The following is a 15874-nucleotide window of genomic DNA, read 5'->3' on the forward strand; positions in this document are numbered from 1 at the left end:
AAATCATAACTACATAAAATGCATTGTTTGCCACAAATAAGGTATCACGACTTCCAAGACCTCATTAAAGAGGCAAGACTACAGAACTCTTATGGTTTAACCTAAACTGCTACTAGAAGTACTGAATAGTCCTCTCTTCCCCTTCCCACTTCCATTCTTATGAAGGAATACAGAAACATATATGGGCCATTAAGATACTGATGATGATCACTAAGCACAATTTGTCAGGAGTTCTGATATGACATGTACAGATATGAAACCTTAAATACCTGGCTGAAGGCACGTACAGAAGAGTATTGCTTACAGTTTTGCTCTTTCTCTAGCTGACCTCACTCTGCCTTACAGACCTGTAGGACAAAGTACTGCTATCCTCACTTTTCAATTTCACATGTTTTTTGATTGATTGCTATTTATATACTCAGTAAACATATCTGCACATCTGGAAAAACTGCTCAAGTGCTATAGCATCGCTCTGTCTCCCAGACATTTTAGTCATAGAAGCCAACAGCTCAGTCATGACAGTCTGTTTTAACACATTGATGTTGACATATGCCAAGGACGGAAGGACGGAAGGACGGAAGGACGGAAGGACGGAAGGACGGAAGGACGGAAGGACGGAAGGACGGAAGGACGGAAGGACGGAAGGACGGAAGGACGGAAGGACGGAAGGACGGAAGGACGGAAAAATACTAAGTTGAACAAACTTTACGTCTTAATTTGAAGTAATTATTATTCTTAGTGGTTGGGGAACACCAAGTAAAATACCAGTTGCATCAATTTATTTCAGTATCAGTGGATTGCTTTTATTTCCAAATTTTTCTCTTGCCAGTAAAAATACTTCACGTAAGACCCAAGAAGTTGCTTCTAATGTTCCTAAAGACTTTTTAAGATCTTCATCCTCCTTGAAGCTCCAGAAGATTAAAAAAGTATATTCTTTCTTTGATAGTCAAACTAGTCTACAAGATAAAACTTGTTACTATATGAGAAATTTCACTGGTAGCAGTAGAGCTTCCGATAAGAGAACTTCCATAAACCAAGTTACGCAGAAGAATCACTTTCATTAAGTGACTTGTTATTTCTAATACACACAGCCTCCCAGGGATGATTTTACCTTTCCTGAGAGCAAATCATTTAACTGGTAGAAATCAATTAATTTTAGAAAGTTAGAAGTTACAGAGTTTAGGCTTGTGCATAGTTACATCTTGAATGTATAGAACACACATCACACTAAATCTTGTTTCTCTATATACCGGAAACTACACAGCCTTTCTTATCTTTACAGCAATTGCTAGTAAATTAGTCAACACAACTTCACGTTATAAGAAATTTTAGGCTGCATTTCATTTTTGTCTACATATTATATCTTTTTAATAAAATTCTGTTAATATGTAGGTTTTTAATATTTATGAGCCTTACAAACCATTTGTTGGAATGCAGAACATTGGAGATAGGAAACGGGCTTCCAAAGCTATCTTGCAAGAAGATATTATCTCAGATATCTACTTGCCAGTTCTCTGTAGAATAAGATTCCTGTCTTCATGGTTTGTAAAAAAAAAAAACAAGCTAAAGGAACTATATGTCAAAGCATGTCAGAAATAATACAATACAACTCAAATATTGAAAAGCAGTCTCAGGCAACTTTAGATAAGTTGCTAACTTACATAAATTGAAAAAAAAAATAATAAAAAAAGTTCTTGGTCACTATTATACAACACTGTAAGAAACAGACTGGGAGCAATAGAATATAAATATTTTATGAAGCACAACGCAGCAGAAAGCAAGTTAACATGCAAGTGAGCATCCATGAGAAGAAATAAATACATTCTTTCAATGAAAGTTACAAAATCTAGTAACCTTAACCTTCAATCTTCTCTTACTACAATTTTTCCCTTTGTCGCAAAAAGAATTTGGGCGGGTATCTTCTACCTTTGCCAGTTTTCTTGCCAGCTATGAAATGTCAAAAGCACTCTGCTTTAAGTCACATTTAAGTTGCCTAGGATTCAGAGGCTTAGCACTGAGCCATTCCCCAGAATCAGAAAGACTAAACCAATAGAAAACTCAGATAAAAGAATGTCCGTTCTAAAGGATACTCTTGTTACAAGATGAAATCACAAGTGAACAAAATACTTATCCTTTAAAACACATGCCGCTGTAACATTTGAGGGTTTTTAATTCATTTTTAACTGTTCATCTTTTAACTAAACAGATGTTATTTCCCTCTAAAAAAAAAAAATGGACAATTTCCAAACCATGAACAGCAGGAGATGATTTACATCAATCTAGGAATGACAGGTGGAGGCAATATGCTCAACACTAACTTTTCACACCTAAACAACAACAATCAGACCATTGATTCCTAAGGTAGGAAACAGCAATGTTTCATAGAACACGTGTTGTACATTGTCCAGCATAAAACTCGTAAGCTTATGTGTCGCAATTACACACAAAAGTACTTCAACAAGAACTCTGTTTTGCATTGAACAAGAACTCTGCATTGAAGTCATAACAGCTGATTTTACATGTCTACAAAACATCACTCCCTAGGTAAATTAAAAAACTTTGTAAATTGATACACTTCAAGAAGAACTACTCTTGCCTAAAATAGTACAGAGAATGAAAACAGTAACTTCCGTAGCACGGAAAAACAAGCTGCTTAGTGATACAGACCATCACCTGCTACTGAAGAGAAAAATCACATTTGAGAAACAGAGTGTTGGCATGACACTGAATATATCTAACAGTTTGAATCAAGCATTAATGAGTTTTACAAGCAACTGTTAGTTTGTTAAATACAGTGTTTTAACCTAGGCATGCAGCCTAAATAACTTAAATATTAAACATGCAATCACAGATTTCTTAATTATACTGCATGTTAACTGGCACAATTACCTGTGTCAAGTGCATTTAGCCATGATTAGAGCATACTTTAAAGCCATAGATTTTTTGCTACTCAGTATGAGTATGTTACAGATAATTAAGAATTTAGTGAGACTTTGCCAATTGATTATATGAACTTCAAAATTAGGACAGTTTCTCATATCAATAAGGTTATTTGCATTGCACAAGCAATAAGGTTATTAGCTTAGTACAGCCAAAGCAAAACTTAAGTTGTCTTACCATATCATCTGTCAGTGTCTTGATATTTAAGTGCTGTAAATCAAACAGGAAACCAGACATGTCACAATTTTGCAGTAAAAACAAACAAACAAAAAAAGTCTCAGTTATGGTTAATAATACTCAAAATATTACTCAAGTTAAACAGTACAGAATCAGTTAAAACAGGATTGAGTGTTGGGCCAAGAGGAACCTTATGAGGTTCAACAAGGACAAGTGCAGAGTCCTGCATCTGGGAAGGAACAACCCCATGCACCAGTACAGGCTGGGGATTGACCTGCTGGAGAGCAGCTCAGCAGAGATATAGCTGGGAGTGCTGGTTGACAATAAACTACACATGAGCCAGCAATGTGTCCTCATGGCCAAGAAGGCCAATGGCATCCTGGGATGCATCACGAAGTGTGATCAGCAGGTTGAGGGAGGTTCTTCTGCCCCTCTACTCTGCCCTAGTGAGGCCTCATCTGGAGTCCTGTGTCCAGTTCTGGACTCCTCAGTTCAAGAGGGACTTGGAGAACTCCTGGAGACTCCAGCACAGGGCCACCAAGATGATCAAGGGACTGGAGCATTTTCCATATGAGGAAAGGCTGCGGGAACTGGGGCTGTTTAGTCTGGAGAAGAGGAGATTGAGGGGAGATCTTATTAACATTTACAAATATCTAAATGGTGGGTATCAGGAGCTTGGGACATCCCTTTTTTCTATTGTATCTAGTAATAGGACAGGGGTAATGGGATGAAGCTGGAACACAAAAAGTTCCATTTAAACATAAGAAAAAAAAACTATATTACTGTGAGAGTGACGGAGTAGTGGCACAGGCTGCCCAGGGAGGGAGTGGAGTCTGCTTCCTTGGAGGTCTTCAAGACCCGCCTGGACATGTTCCCATGCAACCTGATCTAGGTGGATCTGCTTCTGCAAGGGGGTTGGAGTAGATGTTCCCTAAAGGTCCCTTTCAACCCCTACCATTCTATGATTCTATGAACCTGAAATAATCATTTCTTGGCAAGTTGTACTTTGATGGCCTACTGTGCACAGTAAGTTATTTAAGGAATAGAGCATAGATTAAAAAAAGTGTAATCTGATCCTTAAATAGAATAATATCAGGAGAATATAAATGAAGCACAGCTTAAAATAAGTTATGGTTTATGATATTTTATAGATACTAGAATTGTGGGTTTTTCCAAAATGTCTGTAAGGACACCACCAAGGAACTAGTCTAGAGATTTTAAACTCTACAGAAGAATGGAGTACTTCAACAGTTCAAAACTATTTGCCATGCTGCAACACAAAAACAACTAAGACTGTTAACTACTCTCAAGCAATGCCTATATAGCAAGCAGAGTACTAAGTTTTATGGAGTAGAAACTGACATAAGCATTTATTAGTAGTAACATCCAAAAATCTATGGAAGATCACTCACTGCTGTATGGAGCAACAAGTTTATGAACCAACTCTCTTGCTCTCCACTGCACAGTTACATACATAGGAAACGATAGTCCACTCAGCTTTTGTGTAAAACTGAAAAGCAGCACAGAAGAATGCTGGTGACTGATGCATCAGTGCTGCAGGCATCCATCCCATTTACAGTTTTTATCAAGAGGCTGAGAACTGACTTGGCAGAAAAACAGGAAGAATGAGAAGTCACATACTCAGTTAGACAGACTCTTACCCTATTCTTAGAATCTTCCCACTGCCTAGCATACAAAGCACAGCTGCAGTTACAGCATTTGTCAGAAGTTATATCCAAAATCATCATATTTGGAAAATCTTGTTTTGTCTTCATCAAGTCAACAACACTTATACATTTACTGTGAGGGTGACAGAGCACTGGCACAGGCTACCCAGGAAGGTTGTAGAGTCTCCTGTTCTGGAGGTTCTCAAAAAACACCTGGACGCGTTCCTGTGTGACCTGATCAAGGTGGACCTGATTTAGCAGAGCAGTCAGACTAGATGATCTGTAGAGGTCCCTTCCAACCCCTACCATTTTGTGATCATCACTTAGAACATCTTCTATGTCTCTTCCCTCAGGATTGAGGAGTCATTTGTGTTAAATCAAGTATTATGCCATGATAGCTCTACTCTGAGCACTGTCAACAAACTGAAGAAGCACCTAATGAATGGCTATGAAGTGAAAAATAAAAAGCAAGTGAAGTGTGAGGAAACACTCAGTGACATAGTCTAAGTTCTACCATCAAAAATAAAGCAATGGAGCTAAGTCTGTCCTGAATTTGCGACAACTTCATTTCACATTTTAATAGATAAGGATTTCTCATAAATGCAAACAACAACAAAGTGAAAATATTTCAGTGAGTCCGGAGACGTGAAAATCTGTATCTCAGTCTCCCCATTGTAGTTCTCCTGCTGCTGGGACAGATCAGACTTTTGCCTCACACTGCTATCAAGCTGGGTTTTATGACTTTTTCTCCCCATTCTGTTAAGTAGCTACAAAGACAGCATGAATGTTAATTTCTGTCATTTGGAAGAGCTCATGGCTTCACATTTAGCAAGTTTTTCTTATTATACCTCTATCCTTAAGTGATCAAAATTGCAGAAGAAAACACTAACATATGGTCTTACTCTGCAATTTAGTAGCAAAGAACATAAACACTTGTTCCTTTTCGATACAGACAAATCACTAAGCCTTAAGCAATACACAGATACCATGGTGAAGCACTTCTAACATGGCAGGAGATGAGTAATCTGTTTCAAATGTAAGTCTGCTGCATCATATGCTTTGAGGTGGAAATTCAAGATTCATGTCAAACTCATGCACATTCCACTAAACAGATACAGGAAGCACAAGATCAGGTTCACTTCCACTTAAGAACAGATGCTCAACGTTCTGCAACTGCTCTGTACAAGACACCATCATCATCCATGAAATCAAGACAGTATCTTCTAGACTCAGGTTTTGTTCTTTGAAAAATGCAAAACTTAATGGGCTAGTTCAAGCTCATCTTGTATCTTTGAATTTAACTGTAAAATCTGGCAATGTAATTTACTGTGGTAAAGAGTGATAAGTTCCCCATTTTATCTATCGCAATGTCTCTCTGACCCAGCACATCTGACTAGTGAAAAAAGACTATCATGCAACCAATTAAGGACATAATAATGGTATAACAAACTCAATATATAGATAGGAGTCTCCTACGTCTTCATCTTCCTGGCTACCTACAGCACAGGAGTCTAAAAATACCAGTGCAAGACCTTTCAGAGTATGTTGTGGAGAGTAGTTTGAAAGCAACTACTGCAAGGACATGAACCGACTTAACCAATACTTACCTATCAACACTGCTGACACTGTATTTGGAAATTTCTTTATCAAGAAGGAGAAACCCCAGGCAAACTACCAATTAATGTTCAGATCATATAGCACTCTAATACAAAGAGTTGAATGACTTGCAGTAAGACATATCAAAAGACTTTATCTAGCAATTTTATATTATAATACTTCTTAGAGGAGTTAGTTAAAACATGAGAAAGGAAGTGATCTCCTGCTCCTGTCTCTCAAAGTCCTTCTCTTCTGGCAAGGCTGTACGAAGTAAAACCAGCTGCAAACTTCCCTAGTCTTCTGTAGCATTCAAGGATACAAAGATGAGGAATATTATATACAGTCCTAAAAAAACAAAAAATATACCTTACCACACCAGATCCTTTAATAGCATTAAATTTAGAGGAGTGTTGTGATTCCATGACAGTAGTGTCTTTTTATTCTTGCTAGGCCAAACAAACAAAAGAAACTTTTCTAATAAGGGAGAAAAAATAACTAGACAACAGTTAGGTAGAGGTTAGAGGGCTTCACTACAACAGAAACCTGTTTTTATTCTCAGACTTGGATATATCAGTTCAAATAAGTAAGATATTCTGCTCAGGTAAACTGGTTAACTTAAACATCCCTGCACATAAATAAATCTAGCTGCAGTAATATCCCTACAATAATTCAGTTACTACTAAAAACATAATACAAGCTTACAGAATAGTGCCTGAAAATATTAATATGCTATTTTATCCCTTCTATGAACCATACTAGAATAATAAAATTATTGCTTTTAAAAACATAGGAGCTACATACAACTATTCTTCTAGTCAATATCATGTAGGAAATAGATTAGCAAATTAAAAAAAAACCTAATTCTTGACATCTGAAGTACATTAACATCATGTTCTCTAGTGAAATACACATAAAACCATTAAAAGATTACAAAGTTGATTAAGATACTTTAAAAGTCTAGATTTATCAGTAGCACCTACATTTGGAAAAGCAGAAGTATCACCATTCCTTAGTCTTCAGCTATACAAATCTATTCATCAATAACTCACATTTTGAAATTACATTTTAACTCAGTTTTTACATCTGAGACATGAAAGAATCAGAGAATGGTAGGGGTCTGAAGAGACCCCTAGAGATCATCTAGTCCAAGCCCCCTGGATAAAGCAGGTTAACACAGATGTTGCACAGGAACATAATGAGGCAAGTTTTGATAACCTCCAGAGAAGACTCCACAGCCTCTCTGGGAAGCGTGTTCCAGTGCTCTGTCATACTCACAGGAAACTTCTCCTCATGTTCAAGTGGAATTTTCTGTGTTCCATTTTGTGACTGTTACCCCTTGTCCTGTCACTGGGCTCTACAGAAAAAACACTCACCTCATCCTCTGGGCATTCATCCTTCATGTATTTACAAGAATTGATAAGGTTCCCTCTCAGTCTTCTCCAGGCTAAACAGCCCGGGTCCCAAAGCTTTCCTCGGAAGAGAGATACTCCAGTCCTCTCATCATCTTGGTAGCCCTTCACTGGACTCTTTCCAGAAGTTGTTTGTCCCTCTTGAACTGGAGAGCCCAGAACTGGTGACAGTATTATGGCTGTGACCTCACCAGGGCAGAGTAGACAGAGAGGATAAACTCCCTTGACATGCTGGCCACAATCTTCTTAATGAATCCTAGGATGCCATTGGCCTTTTTGGCCACAAAGGCACATTGCTGGCTCATGGTTATTTTGCTGCCCACCAGAACTCCCAGGTCCTTCTCCACAGATCTGCTCTCCAACAGGTCAACTCCCACGCCTATACTGGTGCACGGAATTGTTCCTCCCCAGGTGCCCTTTCAAATCTCACTAGGTTCCTTTCTGCCCAAAGGTCAAGGGTCAAGGTCTTGATGAATGGCAGCAAAAGGCAGGAAAAAATCAATTTGCTTTGCAAATGAGGAGAAGTTGTTTAGTTAAAGCTAAGTAAGAGTTAAAAAGAAATGTACATAGTTTTTGAAGTAAGCAAGCAATCTGACAAAGAATTGCCATTTAATTGGATCAACAATACTAGTTTGATCTTTTGTGTCATTACATTTACTTATCTATCTTTGCACATATATATTTATAAAAAAAATTCTATCCAAATGCAGTACAAGCAGTGTAGGCAGACAGGACTAGAATTCAGGAGAATGCCATCTTGTCATAAGGGACTGATGTCTTCAGCATTTTTTCACCCAGCACTACAGTTCAGTATGGTCTGGAAACAATGAAGATTACTCTACCGCAATGTAGGGTATAATCTGTATCATCTAAAAGTCTTGGCAGTCTACCAAGAGGGACATCATCTCCATTCTCCAGAAGTCACTTGTCACTATAACATAAGCAGAGTGACATTGCTCATCTGACTTACAAAAGAAAAGAGCATGTTTAAAAGCAATATGTTTGGTACTTGAACTCAGGCCATGCCTGGCAGGGATGGACATTGTTAGTATTACAGAGAGGCAGACAAAGCCTGATTTATTGATCAAAAGCTGAATTAGAAGACAGTCAAGCACTCAGCCATACAGCACTGCTGAGATGAGAGGAGTTCTAGGTGTGCAAAGTAACAGGACCTCAAGCAGCTAAACAAGAACTTCAACATGCATGCCTTCCACTGCACTGAAGTAATTCAATTCACAAAAAGAAATTAAAACCCCACAACCTGTTATCTAAATCCTTTGGGATCCTCATTTTTGCCTTCCTTGCAGAACAGACAAAGAAACAAAATTTCATATAACATTCCCTCTAAATCACTGCACACATGTACAGCTTCTCTGATACGTTAAGAGCTTAGAGCCTACATATAGCTATGAGAAAAAAAAAATTAAAAAAGATGGTTTAAGCAAAATACAAGTTTTACAAGAACTGTCCAACTTAAGCCCAAATGTTGAAATAGATAAACAAAGACTAAGAATTTACATATAATCATATAATCCCCTCTGTACCTTTTAAAATTAGAAAGTGAGAAAGGACTCATCACACACTGCCATTAATTCATCACCAAAAAGATTAAACGCTAGCTGTTTTATCCCCAAAGGCTGTTCTCCAGCAGAAACAAGACTGAAGCAGGGATTGCAAGGAAACCTGTAGACTCATTTAGAGAGATGTAAATTGGATGATTATACTGAATGCTATTACTTTAAGAACTCCTTTGTCACAATATTCCCTCAGTAATTTTGCTACCTCAGTCTGTAAGCATAATTTAGAAACTGAATTTCCTACTTCTAATTTCCAATATATTACTTCAGCATTTATTTAATGGCTTTATTACACACTCTCTGTTGCTTGGAAAGCAGCCTGAGAAACAATCAGGGACAAAATTATCTTAACATGACAGTTTCCACACAGTGATGTTCTTCAGACATTGATGAGTTAAACTCAAAATTGGTGCTTACAGGTAGGATTATATCACAAAGTGCTAGAACACTGCACTAAAATTTACAATCATAACCCACAGTGTTAATTCATGCCAACAAAAATAACAGCATAAAGAATTTACAGTTTTACAAAGCTGTAATAAAGTGTTTTAGGTAACATCTGTTCAGCAATCACTTCTTTAAAAAACTAATTTAGATTCAAGGTCTTACACTGCAACATAACTGCAGCAATAATTCAGTTACTTTATAATTAAAGATATTGACACAGATCAATCTTACCTTTCTGCTCTGTGCTAGAGAAATGGAAGTGATTTTGCTTTTAACTACATCTTTCTTTGATTTACAGACACTGTGAAATACAAGTGTTAATTTATCTATTTTTAACAGATGGGTGCAAACAAGAAATTATTCCTGACTCGTATAAATGTCACAAAGAGCTTAAAAACATAATCTCAGAATCACTGAAGACAGATCAATGGTACACTGAAATTACTAGAAACACCTCTAATTTGAGATAGAAACTGAAGTTGATCTTCAGTGGCTACAGACTAGTGGTTACAAAACATAGTCCCCATGAAGTGCAATCACAAGTCACATAATCTAGCACTCACTGTTGTGATTTCCAAATATTTCTAAGGAGGAAGAAAATAATAAAAGTCTAGGAGAGCAAGTGGCAAGCAACTGCTTTTTACTCCTTCTCCCCAATAGATTGCAAAACTTTCCTGCCCAATCAATGTATACATCGATAACAGGTATCATCTCTGCCATCCTTCAGTTTATGTTTTACCAAGCCCTAAACCTCAAGGATGAATGTACAAGTTCAGTAAGATTAAGTACCATAGTACCACTGAATATTTTTTAGTATTTTAAGAGCATCTCTCTTCCAAAACCTTGGACCTCATGAATAAAGCCAATCTGTAAGTGCTTCAAAATTAACCATCACTACTTAAAAGAAAAAATAAATTAAATGATTCTGTTAAAGAACTGAGATAACTGCACTTCTGAATACTTATTCAGAAAGGTAGTACTTCAAGAAGGTATTTGACTGGAATCAACCACTGTAACTGTTTAGCCCAGAGACTCCTTCTCTCCACTCCAAATGAAGTGGAATTTAAAAAGATATTTTCCTTCTGCTAAACAAGAACTGCATTCAAAGGCAAAAAAAAAAAAAGAAGTACATGTTAATGGTGTCAACTTTGTCAAGCAGCAATCCAATTTCTCCTCAAGGTTTGTCAAGGAATAAAGCTATTTTTCAGATTAGCATATCTACTGTGACAGATCAATATGTTGCATTGATTGGAAGGGTCAAACCTGGAACATATTTTCAAGCCTTTTGCACTAAGCAAAATTAGACTAATACAATCTGGATGACTTTACTTCAATGAATCGAACAGACAATTTGATCCACATTTGACAAATGTACGAGAGATCAGAAACATAATACAGATGACACAAAGCAGTTATGACACTGTATCTCAAACACAGAAAGCTATAGTGTACCTCTAAGACTGGATTACAGAGAATTCAAAGGGGTGAGGGAAGTTTTATACATTCTGACACAAAACTTATTTAACTAAGGGTTAGAGGCAAGTAAGTCAACACAGATAGGGTAGAATCCTTCACACTGGAAAAAAACTCTTTAAGATTATCCAGTCCAGTCACTAACACAATACTGCCACATCCTACACAAAACCATGTGCATCAGCACCACATCTACACATCTTTTAGATACCTCTGGGACTGATGACTCAACCACTTCACAGGACAGCCCTCTCCAATGCTTGATAACTTTTTCAGTGAAGACATTTTTCCCATTATCCAATTTAAACATTCCCTGGAACAACCTGAGGCCATTTCCTCTTGTCCTATCAGTCATTATTTGGGAGAAGAGACAAACACTCACCTCACCACAACCTCCTTCAGGTAGAGAGTGACAACATATTCCCTCAGCCTCCTCTTCTACAGGCAAAATAAACAATCCTAGCTACCTCAAACACTCCTCACCAGACTTGTTCTCCAGACCCTTCACCAGTTTCATTGCTTGTTTCTGGAAACACTCCAACATTTAATGTCTTTTTTTAGTGAGGGGCTCAAAATTGAACACAATGATCAAGATGGGGCCTCCCCAATGCTGAGTACAGAGGGATAATCCTTTCCCTGGTCCTACTGTTCGCATTCTTTCTGATATAAGCCAGGACACCATTGGCCTTCTTGGTCACCTGGGTACACTGCTGGCTCATGTTCAGCCAGCTGTCAGTCAACACTACCAAGTCCTGGGCTGTTTAGCCTGAAGAAAAGAAGACTGAGGGGTATCTTATCAACCCTTACCTTACCTAAAAGGCAGGTGTCGAGATGATGGGGCAAGTCTTTTTTTCTGAAGTGCCTAGTGACAGGACAAAGGGTAACATAGGAAGTTCCAATTGAACATGAGGAGAAACTTCTTTCCCGTTGGGGTGAGGGAGTATTGGAACAGGCTGTCCAAAGAGGTTGTGAAATCTCCTCTAGAGGTCTTCAAGGCCCAGCTAGATGTGTCCCTGTGCAACCTCATCTTGGTTAACCTGCTTTAGTAGAGGTGTTGGAGTAGATGATCTCTAGAGATCCTTTCCTATCCCTCCCATTCTGTGATTTTCTGATTTCCAGCCACTCTTCTCCAAGCCTGCAACACTGCATGGGGTGGTTGTGACCTAAATACAGGACCCAGCACCTGGCCTTGCTAAACCTCATACAGTTGGCCCCAGCCCATTGGTTCAGCCTGGCCAGGTCCCTGTAAAGAGCCTTCCTGCCTTCAAGCAGATCAACACTCCCATCCAACTTGGTAAGACAACCAAAGGTAGATAGGAAGAAGAGTTCACCAATTTCAGATTTAATAGCCAAGTCATATATATTCTCTATTGCAATATCTTAGAGCAGAAATTTATGAAGTGATAGAAAGCAAAGTCTTATCTCATAGTACCCTTCCAGTGAACTAACCCAACCAAGAAGCTGGCGAAAGTAATTACTGCTAAGTAATTCTACTTGTATCTTCTTGTATGTCTAAACTCTATTCAAGTGACTCTTCTTAAGGTTATCCAGTGAGCTAATGCTAGAACACAATTGAGAACTATCATTCTTCAGTCCCCTATCAATACTCAAAGACAAAATCTTTGTTTTGATAGATTACTTAAAGATGAAGACCACTCTCTAAGGTCAATGACTTTTTCTGAAAGCTGCAGTTCAACAAGTTATTTTTACGAATCTCTGTTCAAAGTGTTTCAGAAACTGTGAGAGGGAAACATGGACAGGACAATCCAAAAATATTTTTAAAATCTCACTCACATGATGATCACACAGCCTGTAAAGCTCTCAAATACTCTAATTCAACTCTCTTTATTTTCTATAGCAAAGTCAAAAATCAACACTGTGGCCCCAAAAAGCCAGTCAGCTGATGTCCACATCTGCACATGCTCAAAGTCATCTTTGTCTGTCCTGGAAAGCCTAGACATTTATCAGACAAACTCATCTGCACCCAAATGAAGGCCTTCTTTCACTAAAAAAACAATAAGACATCATCCAAGAAGAATATCTCAATGGCTTGTATCGTGTATCTGGCAGGGTTATATTCCCTAAACATTAATGTACTTCTATTTTAACACATGGTTAGGAAAGAAATCAGAACATGATGGCAACACCTATTTCTGTTTTAACACATGATTAGGTGATAAAAGCAAAAATGATTGCACTGTCCCATTTGTAGAAGAAAATAGCAGTTGGGAGATGTTACTAATTTTTAATACTGTAACTCAGTGCTCTCGACAGTCTCAAACACACACAAATTACTCGCTCTCATTCCCCACAGGAATAATCCCACTGTCAAGTTTTATACCAGTAACCCTACCCAATATTTTAGGCTGGGCAGATCCTACAGGTTTTTACTCTGCAATCTTATGCTAAATCACATCCATCCTGCATGACTAAAAGGCATGTACCACTAGTAGACTCATAGCCATCTATGAAGACAAGCAAATTGCTCTTGGTCACGGTTTCACAGATGACTATTCTAATACAAGGACTCGGTTCCAACTGCAATCTGTGTAGCTATAGTATAGAAAGGATTCCAGGAAACAGGAATGCCAGGAGCAAATTGTGGCCTTCCAGAACAGGTCTGGACAGCCTGTGGTTTGATATCACTTATTGCCCAACAGTTTTTGAATCTGTGCTCAAGTGACAGACGTTCAAGTATTGAACATCATACAAGGACACCTTAAAACAATCCACTGTATGTGATGTATTACAGTATCTATTTTGTAAGTACATAATACAGCTTACAGCAGGTAGGCTCAGAGAGGGTTGAACAAAGACTAACGTGGGTCACCTGAATATGGACACGGGATGCATCTGCTTGACATATGCTGGACTTGTAAAATGTATGTTTGTCCCTGTTTCAATATTTCAAAACTCCATTATGTCCAAACAAAAAGTGGCTATTTCTGGGTGCTTAATTAAAGCATATCTTACAGACACATTAACATATGGAGAGTTATTAGCCACTTAAGAGTTTCTCATTTTCTGAGTGTACTAGCCAAAAGCGTGTAAAAGCAAGACTTGGGAGAAGAACTTTACTATGCCGCTTAAATTCAAAGACTGTTTTTAATTTTTTGCTATACAGTTTACATCACTAAAATAAAACCCAAAAATCCAGTTCTACTAAAAGTCGCAAAATTTAAGAGGAAAAAGTCAGTTCTATTCTCCTTACACCTACAGCTGTCAAACAGTGGGTAAGACAAAAAAGCTTCACGATGATGAGAAGAGACCTGAAAAGTTTCTGCAAAATAAAGTCCGGTCCCTTTGGGCAGTCAAGAATGCGGCGACCTGGCGCGGGCGGGCTCAACACTGTGAAACCCAGATGAAGTCGACAGAGCCTTTTCGTAGCCCATGTTTTCCTACGGTGCCCCGCGGTCTCTCAGGGGGTCCCGGTCAGTGGCTGGTCCCAGGATAAGAGAACAGGCCAGCCACGCGGCCCGGCTCCATCGGCACGTACCCGGCAGGGAGGCGCCCTGGGCCGGGCCGGGCCGGCGACAGGCCCGATCTCAGGCAGCCCCGCCGCGGCCGGCCCCAGTGTGTGTGTATGGGGTGGGGAGGGTGGCAAGCGGCTCGGCATCGACTCGTACTTACGAATTTGGGCTTCCTGCCGTCCGCCGCCTCCTCAGGGCCGCCGGAGCTCCCAGTCCCCAGAGGGCCCTTCCGACGCAGCCCCTTGTTCTCCCGCCCGCCGCGACCCGGCGGCGAGGACGGGGCGCAGTAACGCGGCCGCGGCCGCCGCGACTCCATGGCCGCGCCCAGGAGTTGAGGAGGGTCGACGAGAGCCCGCTGTCCGCGATCCGGCGCACGCCCGCCGGCCTCGGCCGAGCTGGGCACCTGCGATTAGCGCGGCTTAGCCGGGTTCGGCAGGGCAGGGCAGGGCAGTGCAGCGCGGGGGGAAGAGGGGGGCCAAGAGCTAAAGCCGCTGCCGCCTCAAGGCAGCAAAGAAATCCCTTTAGCGAGGAGCCTCTAATCCCAACAGCAGCGACACCGTGCGCGCCCGGCGGGTGCCCGCGGCCGCAGGCCCGCCACAGCCCTGGAGGGAGAAGAGGGGCAATGGCACGCTCCAACGGTCACGCCGCAGCGCCTGCCAGAGCCCAGCAATGTCCCGCCGTCCGAACCGTCCCGCCACTGCCGGCCCCGCCCCCGGCCCCGTCTCACTAGCCAATCCACGGCAGCAGGGTGGAAATTACGCGTTCCGGTTGGCTGGCCTCCTGCCAATCTCCGGTGAGTCAGCTGGTCTCGGCAGGGAGAGGAGCCGCAGTGACCTCACCTGTTTGCTGGCTCCATCTTGCCCTGTCCCTCCGGACTACATGTCCCAGAGAGCAGCGCGGCCCGCACCGACGGCGCGGAGGGAGACAGGGCTGAGCGGCAGTGGTGTTACAGTCAGTCAGCGGTGGCCTGAGGCAGGATGAGAGAGTATCTGCGGGTCAGCCTGGGGCGTCGTAAGGGTCATCCTGGGAAGCGAGTCGGTCAGTGCGAGGGGTTTGTGGGCTCTCGCATGCTTTCTTCAGGGTTTGAGGAGTCCGGTTTTGTTTTGGCCTCCGCAAAG

General features: G+C 40.4%; 1 protein-coding gene across 1 annotated transcript in view; it reads right to left on the bottom strand.

Annotated features, from left to right (window-relative positions):
- DIAPH3 (diaphanous related formin 3) overlaps positions 1–14961 on the bottom strand; it is a 229055-nt gene extending 214094 nt beyond the window's left edge. The window contains exons 1-2 of the mRNA XM_062020493.1: positions 14917–14961; positions 3118–3150 (exon numbers count right to left, since the gene is read on the bottom strand). Coding sequence (XP_061876477.1) covers positions 3118–3120 — 3 coding nt within the window. The 5' untranslated portion in view covers positions 3121–3150; positions 14917–14961. The remainder of the gene's footprint in view (positions 1–3117; positions 3151–14916) is intronic.
- Positions 14962–15874: the final 913 nt, after the last annotated feature.

Source organism: Colius striatus, chromosome 1 (genome assembly GCF_028858725.1).
Source record: "Colius striatus isolate bColStr4 chromosome 1, bColStr4.1.hap1, whole genome shotgun sequence".
Classification (NCBI taxonomy): domain Eukaryota; kingdom Metazoa; phylum Chordata; class Aves; order Coliiformes; family Coliidae; genus Colius; species Colius striatus.